This window comes from Terrapene carolina, unplaced genomic scaffold (assembly GCF_002925995.2).
Source record: "Terrapene carolina triunguis isolate 2854851 unplaced genomic scaffold, T_m_triunguis-2.0 Scaffold89, whole genome shotgun sequence".
NCBI classification, from domain to species: Eukaryota; Metazoa; Chordata; order Testudines; family Emydidae; genus Terrapene; species Terrapene triunguis.
Window position 1 is genome coordinate 28,956,892 of NW_020664440.1, and position 27,864 is coordinate 28,984,755.

At 58.6% G+C, this 27,864-nt stretch overlaps 3 protein-coding genes across 5 annotated transcripts in view; 2 read left to right on the plus strand and 1 right to left on the minus strand.

Annotated features, from left to right (window-relative positions):
• Nucleotides 1-3,174: 3,174 nt before the first annotated feature.
• On the plus strand, nucleotides 3,175-13,208 carry SLC3A2 (solute carrier family 3 member 2). 3 transcript variants are annotated; one of them, XM_026650319.2, is made up of 10 exons: nucleotides 3,175-3,216; nucleotides 7,273-7,741; nucleotides 8,674-8,847; nucleotides 9,000-9,100; nucleotides 9,459-9,527; nucleotides 9,635-9,699; nucleotides 10,015-10,201; nucleotides 10,550-10,693; nucleotides 10,989-11,093; nucleotides 12,186-13,208. In XM_026650319.2, exons 2-10 carry the CDS (start codon nucleotides 7,309-7,311, stop codon nucleotides 12,528-12,530), a joined length of 1,623 nt encoding a protein of 540 aa, XP_026506104.1. In that variant the 5' UTR covers nucleotides 3,175-3,216; nucleotides 7,273-7,308; the 3' UTR covers nucleotides 12,531-13,208. The 3 variants fall into 3 exon arrangements, with proteins under 3 accessions (XP_026506104.1, XP_026506102.1, XP_026506103.1); XM_026650317.2 differs by lacking the exon at nucleotides 3,175-3,216 and adding an exon at nucleotides 6,846-6,931; XM_026650318.2 differs by lacking the exon at nucleotides 3,175-3,216 and having other exon boundaries at nucleotides 6,849-7,741.
• An 889-nt stretch (nucleotides 13,209-14,097) lies between these two features.
• On the plus strand, nucleotides 14,098-17,672 carry LOC112114162 (calmodulin). Its single transcript, XM_024210735.3, has 6 exons — nucleotides 14,098-14,221; nucleotides 14,709-14,739; nucleotides 14,931-15,074; nucleotides 16,071-16,177; nucleotides 16,558-16,693; nucleotides 17,074-17,672. Exons 1-6 carry the CDS (start codon nucleotides 14,219-14,221, stop codon nucleotides 17,100-17,102), a joined length of 450 nt encoding a protein of 149 aa, XP_024066503.1. The 5' UTR covers nucleotides 14,098-14,218; the 3' UTR covers nucleotides 17,103-17,672.
• Nucleotides 17,673-21,006: 3,334 nt separating this feature from the next.
• The window catches only part of RPS6KA4 (ribosomal protein S6 kinase A4), a 13,704-nt gene continuing 6,846 nt past the window's right edge, over nucleotides 21,007-27,864 (minus strand). Inside the window, exons 7-17 of the mRNA XM_029911173.1 lie at nucleotides 27,754-27,857; nucleotides 27,183-27,333; nucleotides 26,402-26,555; nucleotides 25,800-25,933; nucleotides 25,508-25,641; nucleotides 24,938-25,031; nucleotides 24,531-24,701; nucleotides 24,055-24,246; nucleotides 22,618-22,777; nucleotides 21,635-21,798; nucleotides 21,007-21,307 (exon numbers count right to left, since the gene is read on the minus strand). Of these exons, the coding sequence (XP_029767033.1) occupies nucleotides 21,098-21,307; nucleotides 21,635-21,798; nucleotides 22,618-22,777; nucleotides 24,055-24,246; nucleotides 24,531-24,701; nucleotides 24,938-25,031; nucleotides 25,508-25,641; nucleotides 25,800-25,933; nucleotides 26,402-26,555; nucleotides 27,183-27,333; nucleotides 27,754-27,857 (1,668 nt within the window). The 3' untranslated portion in view covers nucleotides 21,007-21,097. The remainder of the gene's footprint in view (nucleotides 21,308-21,634; nucleotides 21,799-22,617; nucleotides 22,778-24,054; nucleotides 24,247-24,530; nucleotides 24,702-24,937; nucleotides 25,032-25,507; nucleotides 25,642-25,799; nucleotides 25,934-26,401; nucleotides 26,556-27,182; nucleotides 27,334-27,753; nucleotides 27,858-27,864) is intronic.

Here is a 27,864-nt window from a genome sequence, read left to right on the forward strand (position 1 = left end):
ATTGCGATCGTGGCTTTTTTTTTTGCTTGGGGCGGCAGAAATGCTGGAGCCGGCCCTGTCTAGGAGGTCCTGGCTCAAAGCTCCCTAGTCCACTAGCCCCCACTCCTCCCAAAGCTGGGAATAGAGTGTCCTGACGACCTGACTCCCTTGCTCCTTAGCCAGTGGTGTCTCTCTACAAACACCAACCCAGGATAGTGAGGGAGAGAGACATGCACCAGTTAAGGAGACCCTACAAAAACTAACCCCAACCCAACAATTTTCCCCGCGTATTTGCCCCTTGGGGGAGTCCCCAACAGCAGGGAGATGAAGTTAGAGTTTGGGATGGTCTAAAATAGCTGTTGAGTTCCCCAAGAGTGGGGGAAGCCAGTACGCAGTGGGGGAGGGAGGTACAGGTGTTACCTCTTGGGGAAGAGAACCTGAGAGCAGCCCTAGTAGGTGCACCCTGCCTTTCTTCTGGTAGAGGGTGCCAGGTGCCCGGGCGCTGGGGTCCAGGGAGGGGCTGATGCAGGCGTTGGTGAACATGGAGCGGCGGTGGGCCCCCAGCATGGTGCCTACCTGACTGCCCCACCCCCAGCTGTTACTGCGGTGACTGACCTGGTTCCAGAACAAGGCAAGGTGGGGGGTTCCAGAACTAGGCCCCGCCCCCTTCATATAGTCACCATAGTAACTGTGATGGTGGCGGGGGGGGGGGGCAGCAGATGTGGTACTTGTATGGACCCCAGCAGAGAGGGACTGAGGGGAAGGGGTTTGGGAGTTCAGAGATCCCAGCTAAGAGGCAGGACTCCTGGGTTCTGTTCACTATTCTGGGAGCAGCAGGTAATCTAATGAGTTGAGGGGACTGTGAGTCAGGACTCCTGGGTTCTATGCCCAGCTCTGGGAGGAGAGTGGGGTCTGTGACTGCTGGGTTTCTTGCACCCTCCTGTGAAGTATCTCATGCCAGCCACTGTCCAAGACAGGATACCGGGGTAGAGGGACCTTGACTCTGATCCAGGCCAGTGGCCCCAGTGTTCTGGGAGAGACCCTGCTGATAGACCCCCAAGGAGGGGAGAGCTTGGGAGGGACAGTAGAAGTCTCAGGGACATTGTGCAGCTCATGGACTGTGTGGGGAACGCCCATGCATTCAGAACAATGCCATGGCCCTTCCAACATATTGGAGAATACCTGCCATGGGGAAGGAGGAGGAGGGGAGCAAGGTGTCTAGGGTCACAGGTGGCCCAGAGGGTGGGCCACTGTACTGAGACCCAGGATAGCTGGCTTCTATTCCTAGCTCTACAAATGACTTTGGGAAAATACCTTCCCCCCCTGCATGCCTTAGTTTCCCCTCCCACCCTTTCTCTAGTTTGACTGTGAGCTCTTCAGAGCAGAGACTGTCACCATGCAGCTGTGCAGCACCCACAGTGATGGGGCCCTGTAGTGGGGTGGACACCCGCTCCTGCCCTGAGGGGTTTGGAACAGCCCTGGGAGAAGGCTGGGGCAGGGAAGACTGGGCTGATTGGGGAAATAGCTGCAGCTGGGCCACGCTCCAATCAGAGCCCAGCTGGCCCTATAAAGAGGCTGGGAGCCAGGCACTCAGCAGTCTCTCTCTGCATTTAGAGAGAGAAGGACCTGGCTGCAGTGGGCTAGAGTCAGAGTACCGGAGCAGGGCTGGGGAGCTGGGGCACTCCAGCCTAGAAAGCCCCAGGCTGTGGCCTAGCATAGACCAACAGGTACTGGGGGTTGCAGAGGGCAGTCCAGGTGTAGACCAAGGCAGCAGGTCCAAACCCTCCTTGCCTGTGATGAGTGGCTGATACTGCAGTCTGCCCCAGGGAGTGGGGCTAGATGGTGACTGGCAGTAGCCTTATTCTGAGGTGGAGTTAGTGGGTGGGGGTTCCCCTGGGAGGGGAGACCCAGCATGTGTGGGGACTGCCAGGGGACAGCACCCAGGGCAAGGGGCACCAGGGTCCTGGGAAGGACACAGGAGCTAGTAGGAGGACAAGGTGGATCACTGGCCTGCAGAGGGTGCTATGAGCTGGACAGAGCTAATTCCCTGGAGTAACCAACAGGAGGCGCCACAGGGGTGAGTCTGACCCCTTACAGGCCCCCAATCTTGGTCATGGTCTGTGCAACAATTGGTATAACAGGAGTCCCTGATCTCAGTCGGGTTTTCTTCAGGATCCAGGAGGACCCCAGTCTTGCACCAAAATTCAGTCTGGGCCCTACTAGAATGCAAATAAATAACAAAACTGAGAGACAAGGACCTGGATTTTATTGCAGAACTTAAAGATGGTGCTGCTAGGAGCACAGTGCCCCTAGCACCACTCTGGGACATTGGGGGCCTGCAGTGAGGGGAGAGTTCCCCCCTGCTGAGCTCCCCATCCCGCTTTCTGCAACACCATTCCCTTTAGTCATCTGGGGCACTGGGGACAGCACTGACTCACTAATCCCTGTAGGGACGGCTCCAGCCCTGGATGGCTCATTCCCAGCCATGCTCCCTATGATTATAGCCTTGTTTACATCCCTGCCTTGGAGCCCAGCCAGGCAGAGGGGGAGAAGGGATTCCTCTGCTCTGCACTCCTTCCTCTGATTCCTAGAACTTCCCGTCTCTTGGCAGGACAGGGGGTTCCTGACCCATCCCGTCCCTCGGTGCCCAGCTGCAGAATTTGAGGGGAAGAGATGGTGGGGAGCAGGGCATGGCCTCCCCTAAATTCACCCCTCTTTCTTGCACTCTATGGGTCATTTAAACGTGGTTTGGGGCTCTGCATTTTCCTGGATCTGGGTTGGGAGTGTGAACTGTGTGTGGAGGGGGGAATCCATCTGGGCCAGAGGAGAGGGACATGACTTAGGGCTGGTGGAAGGGACCAGGGCTGGAGGTGGACCTGGAGGTCTGAGGCTGGGTTATTGTGAGTCTAGGTGGGGTTCTGGGTTGGGAAAGGCCTAGGCTGGGCAGGGGAAATTGGGGGAGTTAGGCTGGAGGGGGAGTAGAACCTAGGCTCTGGGAGAAAAAGGCTGAGCAGGTCGGGTGTAGGGAATTCTCCCTGTGTCTCTCCAGTATGGCACAGAAAGGACACTCCAGCTGCAAAACATGCTACAACAACAAACAGCTGAGCCCCTCCCCTCCCCTTGAACTGGCCTGGCAGGAGCCCAGGGCTGGGACTGGCCTCATTAATAACCCCAGACAGCTCCTGTTCCAGCAGCAGCAACAACAACTGGGGAAGGCTTCTGCCAGGAGCACACACGGTCTGTGGGATAAACAGGGTCGGAGGAGAGGCAATAGATTTAGGTGGAGAGAGGGTCCGTGGAGGAGACTGGGGGCTGGTGAGGGGAAGGCTGGGGATTGATGGGAGTACTGGTGGGCGAAGAGGGACATGGGGGTCAATGGGGCTGGAGGGGTGATGGGGGCTAGACACTGTAGGCTCGGGGGACTGATGGGGGTGCTATCAGCAAGGGCTGCCAGGGATGATGGGGGACACCACAGGCTGGGTGATCGGGGATACTGGGAGTGGAACAGTGGAGATCACTGGTGGCTGGGATGGGCAGTAGGGGTCACTGAGGGCTGGATGTATGGGGGAACTGGGGATCAGTGGACACTGGAGTATTCTGGAGCTGGGCAGTAGAAGCTGGAGCGCTGGGAATAAGGGGAGTGTGGGGGTGTGTGCAGCTGAACAGACTCTAGTCATTCAGGCTGAAACCCCCAGGTTAGGGCAGGACCCATAAGAGTCTCCCATAACCCCAAGATGAGGGTTCTGCAGCCCTGACTCCCTGAGGAAATGCAGTGTGTCAGGGGGATGTATCCCCTTCACTTCGTCTAAGCAGGGCAGCTCCTCTCAGGGCTGAGGTCAGCAGAGCTGGGGCTTCCATGGAGCCTGCTTCTTCTGCCCCAGCCCAGAGACCCACGCAGGGAAGGTGCCCCCTCAGCTCTGCCTGTGGCCCCCAGGCCTGGCCCCTTAGGAAATGACATCCAATCCTGATGCTGCCCCACAGTACAACCGTGGCACCAGTTGCATGGGAGTGCCCCTTTCTCAGTCATCGCAGGCCCAGGGAGCAGCACTAGGATGCCGAAACAAAGATGACTGCCAGGCAAGGGGTGATGGCTGTCGGGGTGATAACACAGAGATGACTGCCAAGAGGTGGTACAATGATGGCTGCCAGGGAGGATGAGGGCTGCTGATAGGGGAGACACAAAGATGGCTGCCTGACAGGATGCAATGGCTATTGGGGGGTGGGTGGAAACACAAAAATGGCTGCCAAGGCGGGAATGGTACAAAGAGGCTGCTGGCAGCCATTTTGTGTAATTCTTCTCCCAAGATGGCTGAACTGGAATCCCAGGACTCTGCTAGGGCCCAGACTTTTCCTAGGGCTGTGAATTCTTCTCCCATTCCTGGCGCCACCCTGACTGGCTGGCAACATGGGGCAAGAAGCATGTGGGATCCATTTGTGGCTCTGGAGCAGCATCTTGGCGCCTGCTGTTTTCCTCCCTGTCCCTCCCACGCCCTCGGCTTTAGGAGGATTCAAGCCCTAGCATGACAATGTGGGAGCCTTCCCCAGGTTTTGACTGTGTGTGTGTGTTGGGGCGGGAGGGGAGAACTGGAGGTGTATGCACATGGCAGGACAAGGGGCATAGGTAGTAGTGGGGGGGGGGGGGGAAGGGGGCCCGCAAGGAGTAAGTATGTGTGTACAGCATGGAGGAGGCCAGGGGTGCACACAGAGTGGCAGGATCAAGGGTGTGTGTGCACAGTGTGGGAGATGTTGGAGGGCACATACAGCATGGAGGAAGCCAGGTAGCACATAGTGTGGCAGAAAAAGGGGTCCCACAGAGTGGGTTGAGGCCAGGGGGCACATAGTGTGGGGTAAATGAGGGGCTATATACGCAGTGTGTGGAGGCTGAGGGGCACTGAGAGAGGCAGGGGGCTGGTCAGGTCAGGGGGATTGCCCATGGAAGGAGGTGGATGAATTGGTCTCTGGTTACAGCTTGTGTGACTGGCACTTGTTTACAGCCCTTGCCTGGCCGTAGGCCACCTTTGGTAGGCGTGGCTCCTGGTCTGTTCTGCTGAGTCAGACATTGCTGCTTACTGTGGCAAAGCTGGAGCTCCAGGTGTGTGGGGATCAGCACCTCAGCTCTGGCACTGGGGCTCAAACCTCCCCCTATCCCTGTTCCACCCCTCTGGGGCAAATTCAGTGCTAGAGTGGGGGGTAGTTCGGTGCCAGCTGCCATATACAGAGACCTCTGGGTGCCCAGCACAGAGTAGTGGCCCCACTAACACCCCTGCCCCTTTCTATGGGGAGACAAGGGCACTCTGTCTTCATGGTCAGATCAGCCCCAGAAGCCCTGCCCATTAGTGCCATTCAGATGCAACTGACAACTAGACTCCATGTAGAGGGTGGGGGGTGTTCCAGGACCAGGAGGCAGTTGAGAGTGTTTACTGGTGGGTGGGAAGCCCACAGGTAAGAGCAGATCTGTATATAACCTTTTGTGGTGTTAGCTGGGTGGGGGTAGGCTTAGCTGGGGGGGCACTGGGAGGTTAGCGGGGAGCACTAGGGGTCACTGGCTCCTGGGAGGTTACTTGGGGAGGAGGCTTGATTAGCCTGGGGGAGGAATAAAGGAGTGCATCTCCCCCAGATTGCCTTCCCCATCCCCCCCTTAGCCAGGGTTGGGGTGGGGGAGTTGGTCACATATTCTCAACAGCACATGATGGGGCCATTCAGAGCTTGAGGCTTCCCAGGAGGGTCAGAAAACAAGAGGGGCTGTTGCAGCCCCTTCAAGAAGCCCATAGGGCCCTCTCTGCTATGTGTAGGGAGCCGGCTCGGTTGTGTGGGGCTGGGTCCACGGCAGCGGTTTCCCATCACGTGACAGAACTGAAACAGGGAACAATCAAGTGTTTCTTGTGATTGCCAGGGCCGGAGGGAAGCAGCTGGATTTCCAGCCTTTGATTGTGGCTTCCCCCCACTGTGTTCCCAGACTCTGATCCCAGTCCCCACCACTTCCTAGCCTTTGATCTATCCTTCCCCCTTAGGGTTCCCAACTGTGATCCCTCCCCTGCTCCTCGGGTTCCTGGCCTTTGATGTATAAGGTTCCCAGACACTGATCTCTGTCCCCTTCCCATCCCTGTGAGACAGGGTTCTTTCTCAGCAAGAAGGCTTGGCTCCAAGGGACAGACTAAGTCAAGAGTAGATATGGAAACCGAGGCACACTGAAGGAAAAGGACTTGTCCAGCCACATACAGTGAGTCAGTGTAGCTGGGATTTGACCCCCCAGAATCCTGCCTCCACTCCCCTGCTCTAACCACTAGATACCACTCCTGCCAGAGTTGTGGATAGAATAGGGTGACCAGACAGCAAGTGTGAAAAATCAGGACAGGGGGTGGGGGGTAATAGGAGCCTATAGAAGAAAAAGACCCAAAAATCGGGACTGTCCCTATAATATCAGGACATCTGGTCACCCTAAGATAGAATGCTGGTGGTAAAGTGGTGTCCTGACACCCAGCCCCCCCGCTTTAACCATTAGACACCCCCATGAGCCTATTCTCTTCAAGGCAAGTTACACACACCCCCATATGGAGCTATCCAGGCCCGATCATTCTGTTTATCCCCAGTTGGAAACTTTTCCATTCTTATCTCACCCCCAAACTTTCCATGGAGTGGCAACCTCTCGTTGTCATCTCCTCTGAAATCTAGGGCCTTGTAGCAGGTACAGACCCCTCACCCCTTGGGGCACTGCTCTCTCCACAGCCCTCAATTGCCCATAGTCCCTCTCCCCCCAGCTCTGCAACAAGCAGGATCCTCTCCATTTCTCCAAGCCGTAGATCACGGTAACACGGAGTAATTAGCTGTCTCCACCTTAAGGCGGGCGGGGGGCGGATGTGGGAGGCGGAGTCGGAGGCGGGTCGGGATATATCAGTGCCGGCGGAGGCGGAGCGCCAGTCTCACAGTCAGAGGAAACAAGCAGGTCTGCTAGGTATGATCCGACGCGGTGGGCCGGGCGCGTGGGAACGGCGTGATCTAGCGCCGCGCCCTAGGCGCATGGGCTGGGTACCTACCAGCGCGCACAGGTCTGTGGGGAGGCGGCGAGCAGGGGGGCACGAGGTGAGAAGGCAACATAGCTGCGGCTGAATCCCGCGACTGGCCTAGGAAAGGGGGCTCAGGCAGGTGAGGGGGGAGTCTCTGTCTTTGGCGGAGAAATTTCTCTGCCTGCTGGGAGGGCTGTGTGCCAAGGTCAGGGGAGCTTTGCTCAGGGGCCAGGTGGTGGAGAGTGCTCTGCCCGGGGCACATGGCTCTGCCTCTCTCCCCTCACTGCAGGCCCTAGCGATACCCGGTGGTATCTAGCCAGGCATCATGAGCCAGGACGCAGAGGTGGACATGAAGGAGGTGGAGTTGAACGAGATGGAGCCCGAGAAGCAGCCCATGACGGGCTCCCCCTCCTCGGGATCCCCGGGCACCCTGGGCGAGAAGAACGGGATGGTGAAGGTGAAGGTGCCCGAGGAGGATGGCGAGGCGGATGCTGGCACCAAGTTCACGGGGCTGTCCAAGGAGGAGCTGCTGCAGGTAGCGGGCACTCCAGGGTGGGTGCGCACCCGCTGGGCCCTGCTCATCCTCTTCTGGCTGGGTTGGCTGGGCATGCTGGCGGGGGCCATCGTCATCATCATCCAGGCTCCCCGCTGCAAGGAGCTGCCTCCCCAGGAGTGGTGGCACAAGGGGGGCATTTACCGCATCCAGGCACTGGAGGCCTTCCAGGACTCGGATGCCGATGGAATCGGGGACTTAGCAGGTGAGTCCTGATTCTCAGCCCCCCAACACACTAGACCTCACTCCCCTTTAAGCTGGGGATAGAACCGAGGAGTCCTGACCATCCCCCACCCCCATAACCCAGTAGACCCCACTTCTTTCCCAGAGCTGTGGATTAAACCAGGAGGGGGTTGGGATGGGATGACCCTGGTGTGCGGGGAGAAGAGGTGTTATGGGTGGGAAAGGAGAGAGGAGGTAGCTGCTGAGGGGTGGCAGGAACCCCGGGTGAACATTGGGATTTGGTTGCCTTCTTGGCACAAACTGGAGCCCAGGTGCTGCTGGGGTGACCCCCTCCCCCAGTTCTCCCTATCTGAGGGGGCTTATGGGGGTGGGAACGCTTCCCCCCACCCACCCCTATGTCCCATACAATCTGTCCCCCACGTGCTCCTTGCGCCAGCAGGTGACTGGCAGCCGGCGGCTGGCTGCCTGCCGCGCCTGGGAGGGGTGAGGGTGGGTTGGAGTTGCTCCCAGCCGGTTCTGTCCGGTTGGCAGCAGCAACCAGTAGCCTTTGTTTCATCAGCTTTGACGTCAGCCCAGCCTGAGCTGACTCAGCTGTTCGGCGGGGGGGGGGGGGGGGAGGTGGGGGTAAGGGCCCCAACAATCGGGGGGGGGGGGGGGGGGGGGAGGGAGCTGGGGTTAAAGGTCCCACCATGGGGAGATGGGGTGGGGAGCCGCTGGGGTTAAAGGTCCCATAATGCACGGAGGCAAATGTGAACTGGGGGGATTGGCTGGGTTAAAGGTTTCTTTCTGGGTTGGGGAGGAAAGGGGATTGGGGGAGTATGCTTCACCTGACGGGGAGGGGTAATGTGGGCAAGATGCAGGGGCTATAGGGACAGCTTTTACCTGGGATGGGGAGGGGATTATGTGGGACTGGGGGAGCTGCCAACCTCTGATCCTTGTTCGCTCTCCCCCCAGGGGTGGAGCAGCGCATCGATTACCTGAGCTCCCTGAAGGTGAAGGGGCTGGTAATTGGGCCCATACATGTTAACACCCCTGACAACCTGGTCAGCTCGGACCTGCAGGAAGTGGACCCCCAGCTCGGCACCAAGGAGACCTTTGCCAAGCTGTTGGAGGCTGCCAAGAAGAAGAGTAAGAAAATGTCCCAGTATGGGGTCTTTTCCCCTGGGGGTGCTGGATCTGATCTGGCCCCAGGATGGGTGGTGGGGAATGGGATATGGGGTGTTTGCGGAGGGGAGCTCTCCCTGCCCCAGGATGTACACCTGACCTCCCTTTCTCCCTAGGTCTCAAGGTCATCCTGGACCTGACCCCCAATTACCGTGGACAGATGCCCTGGTTCAGCCAGGAGACCCCCCGCAACAGTGATTTCCAGTCTAAAATGAAGGTGAGGGGGGGCTCCAATGGGGGGCATCCTGAGGAGCAGCACCTGAGGAGAGCTGGCAATCTAACCTGAAGGCTATGTTCTGGGGAAGAGGGTGTCCTGCTCTCTCTCAGATCCTCCCCAGGGCTCTGTGAGGGCCTGGTTTGCCACGTCCCCTGAATCCTCACTATTTTTGGGAAAGCAGCTGGGACCACTGTTTGGGTTTCTCATGCAGGGGGGCTAGGGGTATGGAGACCTGGAGGGAGGAGGTGTTGGCTACACTGGAGTTGGGGGCTGGGGACTGTCAGTTGGTGGGAGGATGCAGGGCTGGTGGCTGTGGGGCATGCCAGATGCTGATGCTTGACACACACTCTCTGGGCAGGCTGCACTGGAGTTCTGGCTGGAGTTTGGCGTGGCAGGGATCCAGATGGAGGGAGTGGAGAAGCTCAATGTAAGTGACTGGCTTGTCTATGTGTTGGGGGTGAGGGTTGTGGAGTATTGGGGTGGGAGGTAATGTGAGGAGTGACTGTCTGTCTCACAGGTCTTTTTCTCCTCCAGGACTCCCAGCTTCTGGTGGAGTGGAAGAACCTCACCAGCCAGTACAGTTCTGATGGCAATGCCAGGTGGGTGCCAAGCCCCCACCAAATGGTTCTGGCCCTTTTGCGGTGGTGGTTGACTGGCTGCACCCCTGGGATGCCAGCCCTCTTGAATATGCCCACCTTCCAAGCTCCCTCCCTTGGATGCCTCTCTCCTCTCCTGGTGCCAACCCCCTCTCAAGCACACATAGCTCCCCCATGTCCCCCCATCCTCTAGAAAATACCTCTCCATCTTCAGACTCTGCACCCTGCCCCACCCCAGCCTCCCACACCCTCCTTCCCATTCCTAGCACCTCACAGCTGACCCCGGCGCTCACTGTACCCTGACTCCCTTCTCCCCAGGGTGCTGATCGCTGGGACAGGCCAACGAGATTCCTGGCAGATCTTCTCCTTGCTGAACGAGACCAGCGCTGACCTCCTGGTCAGCCCGTATCTGATGGGGCTGGGGGAAGAGCCCACTGGGGAGAAGGTGGAAAACGCGATCAGAGAGTACATCCAGGCTTCAGGAGAGAAGTGGCCCAGCTGGAGTGTGAGTGCTGCCCTCCCGCCCACTCTGTTTCCCCAGCTCTTGGAATTGGGTGAGGGGGCTGGGGCATGGACCCACCTTCACCCCACCCCTGCCCCACCGGATCCCCATGCTAAGCCCCCCCATCTGTATCATCGCTCCCAGTGCTCAGAGTGGGCTCCCTTTTGGAGACAGGGCAGGAGCTGAGCCCCAACAGATGTGTGCCATAAAGCATATGGGTCTGTTCTGTGTGGGCTGCTCAAGAAGGATAGGCGGGGGATGTGACCACTAGCCCCCCATCCCCTCCCAGACCTGGGGATACGTCCACCTCCCACCCCCTGTGCTGACACTGCATCTCTGCTGTCTCTTCAGGTGGGGGGCCCAAGGACAGGGCACATGGCCTCTCTTGTGAAGGAGCGGTTGCTGCGGCTCTATCACATGCTACTTTTCACGCTGCCAGGGACACCCTTCACCAACTACGGGGATGAAATCGGGCTGCAGGAGCAGCCAGGACAGGTAGGGGCAGTGTGGGGCTAGGGGATCCCTCTGGAGGAGGTGTGGGGGGGGAGGCCTGGGAGAGTTAGTTAAGGTGATGGGGTGGGGTGGGGGGCAGTGAAGTCCCGGAAGGTGCTGGCAGGTGGGGAATGTCAGGGCAGGGGGAAGGGCAGTGCAGAGGGGGGAGGGGATGGGGAAGTTTGTTCAGCTCCTGGGTGGGGAAGGGGTGTCTGGGGAAAGGATGGGCTGGGTTGGTGCAAGAAGGATGGGCAGCCAGCTGTGCAACTCCCTGTAACCATGTCCGTCACTTCCCCAGTCCGGCGTACCCCACATGCAGTGGAATGATTCGGCCAACTTTGGCTTCTCCTCAAAGTCATTGCCTCAAGGTGGGGGCAGCAGCAGCAGCAACATCACTGTGAAGGTGAGGGCAGGGGTACAGGCAGAGCTTAGGGGAGGAACATGGGTGGTGAGGTGAGGGTGGGCTTAGATGGGGGCAGAGCTCTGGGGGAGCTCAAGGGGTATGGTTTGCCTCGCACTAACCCAGCATTTCTCAAATTCTGCCACTGTGGCCACCAGGGGCTTTTCTTATGGCCACAGACTTCTGGGCAGAGGTGGTGGTGGTTGGGGCAGGGGGGCAGACAAAGCAGTAACTCCTCCTCTGGGGCCACCAGCAGCGTTTGGGCCCTACCCCCCTCTGAGGACACAGTGGCTGCCTGCTCCTCCAGCATTTGAGTTCCCCACCTTCTGGAGATGGAGAAGGTCTGGCTTCAGCCCTGGGGTAGCAGGCAACTGGCTCCAGCTGCGCAGCAGTTGGCTCTGTCCTCTGGCTGCAGGGCCTCAAGCTCCAGCCATGGGAGGCAGGGCTTTGGTCTCCGTCCATGGGACACTCTCCTTCCTTCCTTCCTTCCTTCCTTCCTCCCTCCCCCCCAGCCCCGTGCTTGTCACCCACCCCCATTTCCCTGGCCCCCCGGCTGAGCAGCGATAGGCTCTGTCCCCCACTGCTTCCCCCGGCCCCTATCCAGGGCTTAATTTGTTCTTGGGCTTGCTGGGAGCTGAGTAAGTCTTCTGTGAAAAATGATATCTGTATGTTTGTTAATATCACTTTTCACAGCAGACTTAGCAGCTAGCTTGGAGGCTGTGAAAAGGGATATTGACATACAAGTATCACTTTTCACAGCAGTAGACTTGCTAGCTAGGCAACCAAAAGAAAGAACAATAAAGACAAGAATGTGCCAAACACCTTATTTGTGTTTCTATTTTGTTTAGGTTTAGTAAAGCATAGACACAACTGAACATTATTTGTATTTTTGAGTCTGCAAAAACACCCTACATAGACATGTCCAAATCACTGTCATTTGTTTGCATGCATATGTATTTGTTTTTCCTAAAGTTAATTACATGTTTTAGGAAAAATAGACAGAGCATCCACCTGCAAGAGTGGGTGGCTTCTCTCTGAGGTCATCAAAATGTTGTTGTGAGAACTCCTGCACTAACCCCATGTCTCCCTCCCCAGGCACAGAGTGAGGACCGCTCCTCACTGCTCTCCTTGTTCCGGCACCTGAGCGAGCTGCGGGGCAAGGAGCGCTCGCTGTTGCATGGGGAATTCATGATGCTGCCCATGCTGGTGCCGGATGTCTGTGTCTACCTGCGCAGCTGGGACCAGAACAAACGCTTCCTGGTGGTCCTCAACTTAGCTGGCACCCGCAGCTCTGTCCCCATCTCCCACTCTCTCCTGCCTTCTGAGGCCACTGTGGAGCTCAGCACTGACCCCCAGCGCCAGGAGGGGCAGCTGGCCCTGCAGAACCTGACATTGGAGCCCTCTGAGGGGTTGCTGCTGCATTTCCCCTATGTAGCCTAGGGGAGGAGGCCTCCCCTGCGGGCCAGGGCCTTCCGTGTTCCAGGGAGGGGTTTTATTCATGTGAGTCCTACTAACACCCCCAGGGGCAGCACTGAGGCCTTGGGGCAGGAGGAGGGAGCTGCAGCCATAAGGTAAAGAAGGCCCCTAGGTTCTGCTCTCCCGAGTCCTGGATGTCTGTCCTGATACAGCCCACAGGGCTGGCGGGGGGGGTGGGGTGGGGAGCTGGTGCTCAGTGTGCCCCAATTCCTGCTAGCCTCACTTTGGCACCATCCTCAGGGATGCTATGGGAGCTCTGAGCTGGGGTGAGGACTGGGCTCTGACATCTGTTTCCCCATGGTGGGGCAGCAACTAGATTTAGGGACCAAAGGCTTCAGGCCCCACTGGCTGCAGCTTCACCCTCCCCCAAAGTCATTCCAGCTCCTGAGGGGCTGGCCCTGCCCTGCTGTCATCCCCCCACTTGGGGTCACCCCCTCCTTTGGGATAGGTGGGGATGACTGATCAGGACCAACAGTCTGTCTCTGTCTCTCCTCCTCTTCCTCTCTCCCCCCCCTCCCCATGGCCAGTGCTGTGTGTGAAGTGGGGCTGATGTTTGGGTGGGGGGATGGATGGCTTTGTGCTGGGCTCCTTCTGAGTGCTGCTGGGATCAGCATGGAAATAATAAAAGGCTCTGCTTAGTGATTCTGGCTTGTCTCTTCCTTTAGTGTGGCCCTGGCATTTGCCCCCTATGCTTCAAGTGCCCCACCGCCTCCTTGTTTTCCCTGTGGCTGCTTCATGCCTTAAGGGGGGAGAGGGGAAAGAGGACCCCTTGCACTTCATCCTCACTGGCTATCTCTTCTACTGCCGCAGGTTCCTACCTGCACTGTGAGGACCCCTTTCCCCCCCTCCTGTGACCACTGAGTAGCCTGGGGGCAGATCTCTGCAATTCATGGGTCTGGATGCTGCCCTGGAGCAATCTGCCTAGCACGGGGCTGGTGCTGTTAGTGGAGACTGGGGTTCCCCCAACCTTGGCTGTGCCCTAAGGGTATGGACCCATCACAGATTGCTCCCTCTGCATTAGGGGAGGAGCAGCTGAGCTGGCAGCCCTAGGTCAGCCCCCCCTGGATGTGAGAAGGGGGTTGATTCCATCTGCAGGGGTTGTGCCAGGCCCCTGGGGTCCTGCCTGGGCAGCTGCCTTTAGGGGAAGGACGGAGGGGTGCATGCTGGGCCCACCTGTGAGGGACCGCCCCCCGCGCAAGGCACTTGGCAGTGGAGCCATTGGCACTGGTGCATGCTGGGAGCTAGTGTTTCAGCGTGGGGAGGCCCCTACTGCTCCCTATGGGCACTTTACACCTTCCCCTTTAACACGCCTACTTCGCCTTTAAATCCACCTGCTCTTCAGTGCCCGTCCTCTTTAACCCACCCTGGCCGCTTACTGTCGGCCGAATGCCGGCCCCGCCGCCGCCCTCCCCTTTAAGCGGTCTCCCTGACGCATTGCAGGTGGGAGCCGGCCAATGGGCTCGGGGCAGGCGGGTCACGTGGCCGTGCCGGGCGGGCGGTATTTAAAGGGCTCGGCGCAAAACGCAACGGAAGGCCACTGCTGGGTCCGGGACTCGTTGCGGGCGGAGGGATCTGGGCGGCGCGGCCCGGGCGGAGGGAGCCTGAGACCACGGGGAACTGAGCGGTCGTAGCACCAGCCCCCCGCCGCCGCCATGGCAAGAAGGGGGGCTCGTGGGGGGCTGGGGCGCTGCTGGGGCTCCCTGGCAGCGGGTGGTGGAGCGAGGGGGTGGGGCTGGGGTCCAGGGGCACGGGGGCGGCGGGGAGCGTGCGCGGAGAGAGCAGTGGGGGGTCGGGAGCCTGGTCCTGAGTGTTGTGGGGGGCGGCAGGTGGCACTGTTGGGGGGAGGGGTCCAGGCCCCAAGACTGGGGCTACTAGGGCCGCTTCCCATTGCCTAGTCGGGAACAAGTAGTTGGGGGGCAGTTGGAGACAGCAGCCATGCTGCGTCTTGCGGGAGATGGGCGGCGTGGGAACTCCAGGGGTGTCTGGGGTGTGGGGCAGAGTCTCTTCCCCTAAGAGATTGGGTGGGAGGGGGGTGAGGCTGTGTTTGGGAGGGAGATGGCCCTGGGGGCAATGGGGTATAGGGCATGGCTGGGGGGAGGGTGTCAGACAGTCAGGGCAATAACTCTCTGTCTCCTCTTGCAGGCAGACCAGCTGACAGAGGAACAGATCGCAGGTGAGACACCCCTTCATCCTGCTGCCCCAAAATTCTCCTTTATATGGGGGAACCTGGTGCTTCACAATATGGTCAGGCCTGGGCCCAGGAGCCTGTTTGCCCAGGGTGCTGAGGGGAGGGAGGGGACTGCAGGGTGAAGGGACCCTGTGGCAGGCCCCCTGGGTACTGATTCCTCTCCTCTCTCCTGGCAGAATTCAAGGAAGCCTTCTCCCTTTTCGACAAGGATGGGGATGGCACCATTACCACCAAGGAGCTGGGTACCGTCATGAGGTCCCTAGGGCAGAACCCCACCGAGGCAGAGTTGCAGGACATGATCAATGAGGTGGACGCTGATGGTGAGAGGGAACTGTGAGATGGGTGGGGAGAGGGAATACAGCCACTGCACTGGCGGCAGTGGGGGTGCGGGGGGGAGTGATCAGAGCTGGGAGGCAGGACTCCTGTGTTCTGTTCTTAGCTATGAGCTCTTTTTCCTTCTCTGTGCCTCAGTTCCCCTTACCACTTTTTGTGTGTTTAGTCTATGAGCTCTGGGCTAGGGACTGAGAGAAAGATTTCTAGGCTGATCAGGGGAATGGAGAGGAGACCGAAAGAGCTGGGTTTGTATAGTTTGGCTAGATGAAGCTTGGAGAGTGGGGGGTGGATCTGATTGTTCTCTGTAAATATAGCAGGGAGGAAACCCCAAGGAGGGTGAAGAGTGAGTTTCTGGAACAACTTCCCAATAGGAGCAAACATTTATATGTTTCTGATTGAGATTTTGACGGGCCTGCCTGCAATAGCAGGGCCTGGACTTGATGTCCCAGGAGGCCACTTCTAGCCCTATGTCCCTGTATGATACACCTAATCCCAACCCCTGGTACTATCCCTCCTCTGCGAGTGCTGCTGTTTACTATCCTGCTCACACAGCTGAAGGTCACTCACGGCTGATCTGAGAATCACCTCATCCTAGGGCCTGTCACTTTTGCATCCCAAAGTGATGCAGGCCCCATGGAGAGCTGCCTGTTCCTGTTCCAGTGTGGGGGTTGTACCTGAGTTAAACCAAGGGGGTTGACCTAAGGTTTGTAGGCCAGTCCCCTGCCCAAACTACAGAGCTCTGGGGTTTGTTTCTAGGCTCCCTACATCTCTTCAGGGGGGGTGAAGAGGAATCCCGTCAAGGCAAACCCACCATTGGAGGAAAGGGGGTGTTTCAGTGAATTCCCCAGAGCTCCCTGCCAGTACTTGGGTGTCTGGATTCGTGGGAGGGAGGGTACTGGATGCTGCGGGGGGGAGTGGCTATGCAGGTCACCCAACCCAATGTCAGTTAGGCCCAGCACTAATGGCCTCTTCCCCTGCCCAAGGGAATGGCACCATTGACTTCCCTGAGTTCCTAACCATGATGGCAAGGAAGATGAAGGATACGGACAGTGAGGAGGAGATCCGTGAGGCCTTCAGGGTGTTTGACAAGGTGAGGCAGGGGGGCTTCATCCCCCTATCCCTGGTGGCTGTGCGTGCACCCCCCCCCCCCTTTTCCCCAGGAGCTCCAAAATAGCAGCTGGGGCTAAACTCCTCCCTGCAGGGACAGCTGAATCCAATACTCCCTCCTGTGTGCATGTGCTTCACAACTGGACACCTCCCCCTTCCACATGGGGTTGGGGGCTGGAGAGTCATCAGCTACCTGAGGTAGATGGTTGTGTGTGTTGGGGGAGGGGGAGAATGCGGTCTACCTGCTTTCCCCTCCCCAGGGCCTGTGCTGAGGCTGACAGGATGGGGTCCCTGTGGTGCTTGTGCTAACTGGGAGCAGCCCTATGGCCCCCTTGCCTGACATGGTGCCTGCCCCCACCCCAGGATGGGAATGGGTACATCAGTGCGGCCGAGCTGCGCCACGTCATGACCAATTTGGGTGAGAAGCTGACAGATGAGGAGGTGGATGAGATGATCCGGGAAGCTGACATCGATGGTGATGGACAGGTCAACTATGAAGGTGAGGGGGGCGGGGCAGCTTGCACTGACTGTCCAAAGGGCACAGCTGCTGCTTAAGATAGTACCACTCTGCAGAGGGCACTTGCTCCCTTAAGGACTCTCCAATGCAGTAGGTAGGATGGGTCTGGGAGTCAGGATGCCTGGGTTCTCTTTCCGGGTCTGCTGCTTTCTGCCTCTTGCATTGTGACAGGCATAGCCTGGTGAAGGGGCTTGGAAATGTCACAAATGCTGTTAACTCCAGGGAATGGGAGACTTAGCAGAGCACCTCTCAAGTGCAGCCTGGGTGGGGGTGGGGGGGGATGGTCTCTGCCTGAGAGAAGGCAGGGGTGGGGTGAATCAGGCTTGTCTCATGCTCTCTGACCCTGTGCCTTTGCTTTGCAGAGTTTGTACAGATGATGACAGCTAAGTAGGCTCTAGTAGGGCATCCCCCTCACCTGTACAGACTGGATGGACTCTTCCTACTGCTGCCACATGTCACTCCTGCCCTGTCCCAGGTGCCATCCTGTCATCAGCAGCTGCTCTCCTTTGAGGACAGTGCATGCTTTCACCTCTTCTGCAATGTGTGCTTGTATGCTGGGCACCACAGGGACAGGAGCCCAGCGGGGCCTATGGCCTGCTTCCCCCAAGTGGTTTGGTGGAGCAGGCCCCTGGCTGCTGGAGGGCTCTGCAAACTGCTTTCCATCTGACAATTCTTCCCCCTCCCTCCCATATTCAGCATCTCACCTGAATGCTCATGGACTGTGGTAGGGCAGCTGACAGTGTCTCTTTGACTGGCCACTGTTGCCTTCCTGGACGTGTCTGCATATGTTGGATATTGTGACTGTTAATTTCTTAACTGCTTAATATTCACCCCCATAATCTCTAATTCCTTTCCTCCCCTCCACCCCAAATCCATATTGGCTTCCAGGGATGCTTCGGTTCCATTCCAGATGATGTAAGGTTTTATTTTCAATAAAGTCTCTGTGTGGTTTCTATTCCAAGTGCTGCCTCAGCATGTTCAGTGCACAACTCCATTGGAGGAGCCCCAGCACCCTGTGGGGCTTGGTGCTATATAGATAAACCAAGCGGGGTGGTGTGAGTCTATGGGCAGAGTCTAGTTGGTGTGGTGTGGGCTAGTTTCACCCTAGGGCAAAGCAGGTACAGCAGCAGCAAAAAGTTACTATGACCTCATGTAAATGTCTGGGTCAGGACTTGAACCTAGGTCTCCCAGAGTTTGTAGCTTGAACTCCTGCCAACACTGCTAGTGTATAGTGAAGCTACTATCTAGATAGTCCATTGTTGAGACCCCCTGGCACTACTGAAAAAAAGTCTGACTTGTAAAATATGCTATTTATATACTAAACTAGAACCCTCTTAAACCAGTTCCAGTAATTATATTCTCAACAGTGCCATAGCTCAATAGAAACTTCAATATACACTATCCACAGGCCAGCTTCATGGGTTAGTTACTGTAGCAGTGTTAGGCTGCACAGTTGAAGTCCTGCTATGTCACAACAGGCTACTATCCAGCATCAATCACTGTGCTAAAAGACAGCTGCAGCTAGTCCTGCTAACACTGCCTGCAGTAAAACTACACTAGGGAACAGAGTAGCAGCCTTGTTAGTCTGTATCCGCAAAAAGAACAGGAGTACTTGTGGCACCTTAGAGACTAACAAATTTATTAGAGCATAAGCTTTCATGGGCTACAGCCGAAGGCCACTGTGACAGGTTGGCTCACAGAAACCCCCTTGGGAGCTGCCACCCGATGTGCAAAGACTACCTCTGCTCCTGTTTTCCCTGCCAGCTCAGGACTCCAGCACCCTGTCTTGCTGAGCCAGACACTCCCGTCTGCTCCCAAACAGACCCAGGGTCTGAATCCCTTGCCCCAAAGCTGCAAGTTTACCTGAAAACAGCTCGCAGAAGTGTGCTTGTCTTTAGCACTCAGATGCCCAACTCCCAATAGGGTCTAAACCCAAATAAATCCGAAGGAGTGGGCTGTAGCCCACGAAAGCTTATGCTCTAATAAATGTGTTAGTCTCTAAGGTGTCACAAGTACTCCTGTTCTTTTTACTAGGGAACAGTTGATTATGCTATGCCTGATGAGAGACAATATCTACTAAGCTGGCCTGTGGACAGTGGGCTAGCACATTCCTCCTCCCCACAGCACAGGTCTTCTCCAAAGGCTTAAGAAGAGTAGGAGGCCTGGGCCTCGCTGGCCCTGTGAATCATGTCCAACTCCAGAACCTGCCCACCATTCACCTACTCTGGATACCTCGCTTGGGGAGCGCCGCCAGCTGCATTTATACTGACGTCTCTCACCTCATTGGCCACTGTCAGAACCAATGAGAAGCGGCCCCGCCCCACGGAAGTTCTAATAAGAAGGGGGTGGCGCGCGCAGAAACGCCTGTGCTGGCGGGCACGTGGCTACGTTCTTAGTTGGGCGGGCGGCTTCCCTTTGCCAAGCAGCGGGGTCCGGAAGCTGCCGCAGCCCGCTCCAGCGCCCCCAGGGGGCTTGAGATGGGCGCTGTTTCCCGTCATACCCAGCAGCAGCCCAAGGAATAGAGCTCCCCGCCCGCCCGCGCCCGCACCCGCACAGACTCGGTGGCGTCAGAGGAGTTTTATTCTCAAATACAAAATACAGGTGGTTCGCTCAGACAGATGAGAGGCGGCCCCCTGGGCGGAGCTGCAGGAACTTGGGGTCCCCCCAATCCCACGTCATCCTAAGGACTGGGGCCCCGCCCTTCCCTTCTAAGTGCAGCTGCACGGGGGGGGGCTCGGACAACTGCCCACATCCCGAAATCCTCAGCCCCTGAGTCTTAGCTGCTCCCAAGGGACAGAAACCAGGGACCTGCGAGGGGATGCTCAGAGCCCCAGCTCCTACCCAACCCCGACTGGGGCGGTGAGTCAGATAGACGGGGGTCGGGAAAGGGCAGCTGCAGGAACAGACACTAGCCAGCCCTCCCCGCACACCTAAAGGGGGGGGGGGCGGGGCGGGGAGAGGAACACAAAAGATGGCAGCACCCAGGAAGTGGGATGAACCCAAGCCCCCTGTTCCCCATTCTGGCCTCTGACTCCCCTAGGGACCTGTCCTCCTTTCCCCCACCCACCACAATCTTTGGAGGAGCCAATTGCACAAACACCCCTTAAAGTGACTCAGCCCCCCCCCACCCCCAAATCTAAACTAGTCATCCAAACCCCCCTAAGCTTTTTCTGCCCATGCTTCCCCTTCATCCGGCTTGCTCTGAAGGGACGGTCTAGGGATTAATTTGCTTGGGTGGTGGCTTGCTTTAGCCTCACTCCCAGCTGGGGGGGGAGTAGGGGGGCTGTACTCTGAGACCACCCCAAGCACCCACCCCCAACATTTTTAGTTTAAAAATAGATAGAAATTTCTCTCTCAATAAAAAAAACTCTTCCCTTTCCTTCTCCCCCCACTCCAATCTTATCCAAGGGGTGCAATTCTAGCCCCTCCCTCACAGGGACTAAATGTGGGGTACTGTTCACCTCCCTCCCATGTGCTCCATTGCTCAATGGGGGTCCTGCCCCATTCCCCTACAGCAGGGGTATCAGATTAGCAATGGCTCTGGGAGATGGGGGAGACATTGATTGGGACATCACCTGGGTCTGGCCCCTTGTGCTGGGGCTCTCCCCCAGCATGCAGCCCTGAGGGGAGCTGGTGCCCTATGTTGCCTGCCTGCCTGCCCACTCTCCCCCCAAAAGAAAAGGATTAAAAGAAATAAAATATAGATCCAGTACACCCCCCCCCCTTTGGCTGGGCTAAGGTGACCCTACCGGTCTGACCTTCACTTCTCATTCCAGCCCCAGAGCCTGGCTGAAGGGACCTGCCCTCAGATCTTAAGGGGTGGTGGTGGCAGTACTCACAGAATCTCCATCCCCTGTAGGGAACAGCTTCCCCTTCCCCTGCAACAGTGGTGGGTGGGGTGGGGTGGGGCAACCCTGAACTGTCGTGGCAGAGATGGACCCTAGTCTGACCTGGAAGCCAAGGGGGGTATGTGTCTTAGAACAGCTCCACAGGCATGTGCATCCACCCCAGAGACACCTCCTTGCCCTATGGCCCCCACACCTGCCCCACAAAACACCACCCATAATCACCCCAGGGCTGCCCCACTTATCTGTCAACCCAAAGACCACCCCCACTTTAGCTCCTGGGGGACTTCACATTTCTGTCACACAGAGACAACCCCTTATGGCCCCCAGACATACACAGGGCAACCTCCAGGTTTAAATCAAAATGAAAAAAACAAAAACAAGATGAATGAAAAAACATGTCCACATGGGAGGGGGGGAGCAGAATGCCCCCAAAAGAGGCTCATCCCCCCCTAAAAAACCCCAAATGAGATACCCGCCCACATTCTCCCCCACAAGCAACAGAGACAATAAATAGCCCCCCCTCCCTGCCCCACAGGTGCTACGAGGGGGGGTTGTGGCGGCGGCCAGGTGGTTTGGGGCGGGGGGGCCGGGCGGGGAGTGCTGAGGAGGAGCCAGAGGAGGAGGAGGAGGAGGAACTGCGCCGGGCCTCGGCCCCCGTGCTCGACATCTTGAGCTTGCGGCGCTTGGCCAGGGGGGCGTTCTCCACGCTCTTCAGGAAGAAGCCCTCGCGCTTGCCCTTGTTGAAGGCCTGGGGGGCAAGATATTGGGGGTGGGGGATGGGATGAGACCCAGAGATTCACCCCCCCAAACTTCTCCCTGCCCTGGTCTGTTCTGTCCCCACCCCCACCCCCATATGGCCTATTCCCCATCCCCACCCAACCTATTCAGATGCTCAACTCTCCCTGCCTGACACTATCCTCCCCCAAAGCCTCAACCCATCCCCCCGCCCCTGCCTAAGAGCCAGTCCCAACATGAGGGAGACTCAGCCAGCCCCTCCACCCCCAACCAAGGCTGCTTCCTCCTCCACCACCACCCCAGCTCCCTCATGGCCATGCACCAGACCCTTCCCCCTCACCATGAAGGCGGCGTTGACCCCTGAGCGCACGGCAGGCCCTGAGGACTCCAGGATATCAGGGGTCATGAGCGGGGTGGAGGAGAGGGCGCTGCCGTCCTGCAGCCATTCGCTGTAGCGCAAAGTCGACATCTTCAGCCGCTTGGAAGGGTCCACGGTCAGCAGCCCTGGGGGTGGGGGAAGGGGAACACACCCATGGGTTAGTGATGGGGGGGGGGGGCATGAGCAGGATGGCACTTCACCAGCCCTTCCCCTGGGGGGGAGCAATACCCCAGCCCCACATACTGTCATAGTGATGGCCATATCTGTGGCCAGCTGCGATTGCCAGGAGTCCCAAGTTATGGCACAGCTCTTTCTAAGCAAGCACATTTATTCTAAAGGTGAAAGCATTACAGAGAAACCCTATGACAGTTCCTACACTCCTGCTAAAGGCTTCACAGAGAGCACCCACCCTGTCTAATGGGGGCCTCAGCAGGCTAAAGTCCTTCCAACCCTTCCCAGGAAGGACTGGGCCCCGCCCCGGCCAGAAGGGTCTGACCGTTTGCTGGATCGCAAAGCAGCTCCGAGTCAGTTTAAACTCAGGCTATTTATCCAAAAGTCTCCTCTTGGTCTGTTGGTCTCTGGAGAATCCCATCTGAACCGGTCTATGCAGCCTCTCCAGGGCGAGGGACCTCTCTGGGGTGAGTGAATTTGCCCCACCCCCGCTATTCTTTAATCCTGGAGGGCTGTGGTTCCCCCTCCCCCATGGAGTTACACAATCCCTGGCCCACAATGATACAGAAACTTAATACAAAGCTATTACAGGAAATTGCCAGATTCACACATGCCACCTCCCCCACCTCTTGGGAGCGAGGTTTCCCAAGCCCCACAGCACCCCTTACATTTGAGGTGGAGTGAGGGATACACCAGCCCCACAGATTCTCACTCCCCCAACTCTTGGAACAGAATCCTATATATTGACCCTTTATTTCATGCCCCCCCCTCACCTCTGACCAGCTCTTTGGCCTCCTCGGAGACCCCCCTCCAGGCCTCGCCCTCCAGTGAGAACTGCCCCTCCTTGATCTTGTGCATGATCTCAGCCGCATGGGTCAGCGCGCCGCCCTCCTGGCTGCTCTGGAAAGGCACCTGTCCGGACAGCATGGTATACTGGGGGGTGGGGCGAGAGACAGTGGAGTGGGGGTGTTACCAGACAGTCTGTGTGAAACTGACTCAGGGCAAATATCAGCAAGCTACCCTAAGGGGGTGATCCCCCAGCCCCCCAAATCCCCTCCCCCATAGGGAAGCCCTTCCCCTGGGAAGGGGGTGATCCCAGGCACCACCAACCCACATGCGTGGCGCAGAGCTGAGCATTTGCTTTTTCCATTCTAAGGGCTCAGAGAGGAACTGAGATTGTGGAAGTGGCTGAGACACCCCAGTACAGACATCTGCTTTCAGGCATTTCCCTTCCCCTTGCCCTGGAGTAGCCCCATCGGGCAACACACCCTCACTAACACCCCTCAAGGCCCAACAGCTCTTCAGGACACGGTACTGTTACTCCAGAGTCGGGGTGGGTTTAGGACTTGGCACTAACTGCCCCGGGCTTGGTACACCAGCTCTTGGAGTCAGGTGATTGCGGCAGAACGGCAACTTCTGTTATAAAAAAATCAGTTTCTAGGCATCATGGTTTGGGGGAAAAGCTGGAAAATGAGAGACACCAGCCCTGAGTCTGCAGAGAGCCTGAGCTGATTGCTGGGGGAGAGGAGGAGCTGTCTCAGTGTAACTGACACAGAGATGCCTGCCTGAGTCTGCCAAGAGCCTGAGCCCATCACTCTGAGAGAGGGGAGCTGCCCTGAGTATCCCAATGGGATGTTCAATCCCAGCTTTATCGCTCTGGGGGGCCCTGCCAACCCCACCCAGCAGGGCTGTGGACGTCTCACAGGACCACCCCTCCCCCCAAGCAAAGGAATTCCTCAGAAAAGCACAGAGGGGGCCTGCTTGCCGTTCCCAGGAGTGGTGGGAGAAGAGGGGGGCCTCCTGACAGCCCCACTCCATGTGTGGACAGGATTATAATTGTGGGCAGAGCCAAAGTCGAGCCTTGGGAGCCTGTTCTTTGACCCTAGTGGGAGGGGAGGATTAACCCTTTATTTCCTCCCCGCATCTCCCACCCTGACCCTGGAGTCAAACGCCAGACAGCAGGACATGCAACAAAGCTGTCAGCACTTCCCCTCCTCCCTGTAGGACTTCATGGGCTGGGGGGTGGGGGGAGCGCCACCGTGTGGTTACATTCTTCAGTCCTGCTGAAATCATTCACCTCTGGGGTGGAGCGCAGAGTGTTTATAAAGCAGCAGCAGGGAGACTGGGACTCTTCCAGAGCCCTGGGATCGTAATGCCCCCTCCCTGTAGGGATATGGGGTGCTCAATGCTGGCCTCCCCCCTATGCATACCAGGATGACACCGAGGCTCCAGAGGTCGCAGGACTCATCATAGCCCTCGTCGGTGAAGAGCTCAGGGGCGGCGTATTGCAGCGTGAAGCAAGGCGTCTGCATGGGCTGTGAGCCTGAGGGGCGCAGGCGGGCAAAGCCGAAGTCAATCACTTTCACTGGGGCACCCTCTGACTCGTCAGCATATAGGATGTTCTGGGGAACAGCGGGAGGATGGAGCCTTGAGCTCCTGGGGCACAGCACCTGCCCCCAGGGCCCGCACCCCAAAACCCCAGCATCCCAATCGCCCAGGCCCCACACCCCTATCCCAAATCTCCCAAGCACCACACCACAAAACCCAAGGCACTACACCCCAATTCCATGGTCCTCCAGGCCCTGCATCCCAGTCCCCCAAGGCCCTGATCCCCCAACATTTTACCCTAGTCATGCACCCAATCTCCTGAGGCCCTGCCCCACAAACCTATTCCCATTCCCCATACCTCAGGTTTGAGGTCCCGGTGCACCACGCCAACGTCGTGCATGAAGCTGACAGCTGACACCAGGCTGCGCATGATCTGACTGGCCTCCGACTCACTGAAATGCTGCTTCTTCTTGATGCGGTCAAAGAGCTCACCCCCCCGCAGCAGCTCCATCACCAGGTACGTGTGGTACTGCCCGGGGAGAAGGGAGGGGGGTCACTGAGCAGAGGGGGATCCCACAACACAGAGACACTGCCCTCACTAAGATGCAGCTGCTTTGGGTGGGGTACAGGGGCTAGTTTCACAGGGATCCCTCGCCCAGCACTGAGATGCATGCAGCCACCTCCGGGGTGGGGCATGGGGGCTGTTGATGCCCGGGGAAGAAGGGGCATGCTAGTCCCAGGGGGTGCTGAGGGGGAGGGGGGTACCTGGTCGTGATGCACCTCGTGTAGTTTGACGATGTTGGGGTGAGACTCACACAGCTGCAAAGCCATCACCTCCCTCTGGGTGTTCACCTCCATCCTGGGGGGAGGGAGATGTTAGCTGAGGCTCCGGAGAACTGCACTGTGGGATGGGGGAAGGGAAGGACAAGGGGGAGGTAGTGGGGGGGGGGGAAGAGGAATGGGACAGCAAGGGGGTGGGAGGAGTGGTCAGGGGAAGGGAAATGAGGGGAGGGGAGGGAAGGCAGCAGGAGAGGGCATGGGGTGGGGGGGGAGTCTGGTCGCTGAAGGTGAGAATCTGGAGGTGGTGGGAGGGTCCCATAAAGGGTGATGGAGGACAATGGTGAGCCTGGGGGTCAGTGATGGTGGGGGGAAAAGTTCGGAGTGAGGGGGGCCCCATGTAATCCCAGGGATGAGTCTGAGGAGGCACCTGTGGGAGGTCGGGGAAGCACCTGGAGAGTTGTTATAGGAGCAGGAGTGGGGGTGTTCCCATGGGAGCAGGGGGTTGGTTGCTATAGCAGCTGGAGCATGGGGGGGTTGCCGGGGAAGCACCCCCACCTCTTGCTGATGATCTTGACGGCGAATTCGGTGCCACCCTGGCGCTGCTGACATCGGCGACACACCGAGAAGCTGCCCTCACCCAGCGCTGCCTCCTTCAGGTCCATGTCATAGAGCTGGAAGAATGAAGAGTCCTGGGGGAGGAAGGGGGGAGCATCAGCGGTGCTCACTGCTGGGGAGGGATCCCCCTCCCCCACAGGGACCCCCTGATGAGGAATCCCGCTAAGGCCCCTCCCTCACCCATTACCCAGCCACTCCCGCCAAGCCCCGGTCACTCAGGGGGCTCCCCTACCTTCATCATGGCGCTGCGTGCCACGGCAGCACTGCCCGGGCGCTCCCCGCTCAGCGCCAGCTCCAGCACATCTGTGGTGACGGCGTTGTGGTTGAACAGGATGGAGGGAGCGATGAAGGAGTAGCCCTGAAAGAGGGCAGGAGGGAGGGATAAGACTGGGGCGTGGCGGGGAGCCTGCAGACATCTCCATGGCTACAGCACCCAATGGAGACTCCCCCCACCCTCCCCCATGGGTCTTGTGGGTGCAGGAGATTCCCCACACACACACCAGAGAGCCCCCCCCCACTCTTGTAAGTGAGAGCAGGGGATTCAAGAACCAGTGTCCTCTCCCAGGGCACAGAGCTCAGCCACCACACGCACGAGGCTGGCGGGGGGAGGGGATAGCAGGGCAGGGGTCTCACCTGGAAGATGTGGTCCAGGTTGCGGGGAGGGTCCAGTGGAAAAGTACACCCGAAGGGGGGGTTGGGGGAATCTCGAGGGGGGTCTCACTGGGAAGATGCAGTCCAGGTTGGGAGGGTTCCAGCAGGCGAGTGCACAGGAAGCTGGGTGTTGCTGGAGGACCCCAGCCGGGGGCGGGGGGGGGGGGTCTCTCCCCGGGAAGACGCGGTCCGGGTGGGGGGGGGTCCCAGCGGGCGAGTACACAGGCTCCAGGCGGGTGAACTCCTCGGCAAAGTTGCGCACGTCCAGCTCACTGCGGACGATGGGTTTGAACGGAGCCTTCACCCGCCGCGCGGCCAATTCCACCCAGTCCAGGCCCTAGGGGAACACGAGGGTCAGCGTGCGGGGGAGGTGAGTGGGGAAAGGGGTCTAATGCGGGGAAGGGTCCAGCACAGGGCCAGAGCCTAGCCGGGGGGGCCGGGGGGCACTGGGTCTCACTCCCCCAAGGCCACCTCTAAGATTTGGGGCACTGGCCATGCCCGCGGTGAGCTGTGTGTGTGGGGAGTGGGCCTGCCCAGGCTGGGGGGGAGAAGCATTGCTGTGGGGGCTGCATGTTGTGGGGGGAGACCTGCCAGGGGGTACTGGAGGGCACCTTGGCTGGGGTGCACACGAGGCTCTTTCCCAGGTATGTGAGGGCTGTGTGGGGATCCCTGGCCAACATAAGGGATGGGGGGGACGTGGCCAGGGGGCCCTGGTGACAGGGGCAGTAGGTGAGGGGGCTGTATGTGGGGCCTCTCCTGGGGCAAGGGGGTAAACGTGAGAGGGTCCCTGCATGGGATGTAGGAGCTGTGGGGGGGAGGCCAGGATCCCTACCTGAGGGGGCTGCACTGGGGGACCCTGCTGGGAAAGGGAGTTGTGCCCAGGCTGTGGGGAGCCATGCTGAGGGTCTCGAGCCAGTGGGCTGTGGCCAGGGTGGGGGTGTCCCTCTCCCCCCTACCCGCTCACCTTGAAGAAGGGGTGCTCCTTGATGTCCTGCGCCCCATTGGGCCCCGAGCCCAGGCGTTTCTTGGGGTCCTTGCACAGTAGCTTCTGCAGCAGGTCGCGGGCCACGGGGCCAATCACAGTTGGGAACGGGGGCTGGCACTTGAGGATGCGTCTGTGGCACAGACAGCTCCGTTACCCAGCGGCCCCTGCCAATCCCCCACCCCGCCCCACATTACTCAGCAGCCCCTGCCAATCCCCCTCTCCCCCCATTACCCAGCAGTCTCTGCCAATCCCCCCTCCCCATTACCCAACTGCCCCTGCCAATCCCCACCTTGCTGTTACCCAGCAGTCCCTGCCAATCCCCCCACCATGCCCCCCATTACCCAACTGCCCCGCCAGTACCCCCTCCCCACCCCCAATTACCCAGCTGCCCCTGCCAATCCCCCCTCCCCACCCCGTTACCCAGCTGCCCCTGCCAATCCCCCTCCCCACCCCCTGTTACCCAGCAGCCTCTCCAATCCCCCCTCCCCATTATCCCACTGGCTCCTGCCAATCCCCCTCCCTGCCCACAGTTACCCAGCAGCCCCCTCACCTGGACACTTCGGCCTGCGTGTTCTTCTCCCCCTCCAGGGTAAAGGGCGAAGCCCCCGTCAGCAGCTCAAACATCAGGATCCCCAGGCTCCACCAGTCGACGGACTGTGTG

Bases quoted from the DNA above. Each gene is read 5' to 3' on its own strand.
- LOC112114162 (XM_024210735.3), top strand. The intron at 14,740-14,930 runs GTGAGACACCCC...CTCTCCTGGCAG, and splicing joins GACAGAGGAACAGATCGCAG to AATTCAAGGAAGCCTTCTCC. The intron at 16,694-17,073 runs GTGAGGGGGGCG...TTTGCTTTGCAG, and splicing joins TGGACAGGTCAACTATGAAG to AGTTTGTACAGATGATGACA.
- SLC3A2 (XM_026650319.2), top strand. From the start codon at position 7,309: ATGAGCCAGGACGCAGAGGTGGACATGAAGGAGGTGGAGTTGAACGAG. The intron at 8,848-8,999 runs GTAAGAAAATGT...CTTTCTCCCTAG, and splicing joins GGAGGCTGCCAAGAAGAAGA to GTCTCAAGGTCATCCTGGAC. The intron at 9,700-10,014 runs GTGGGTGCCAAG...CCTTCTCCCCAG, and splicing joins AGTTCTGATGGCAATGCCAG to GGTGCTGATCGCTGGGACAG.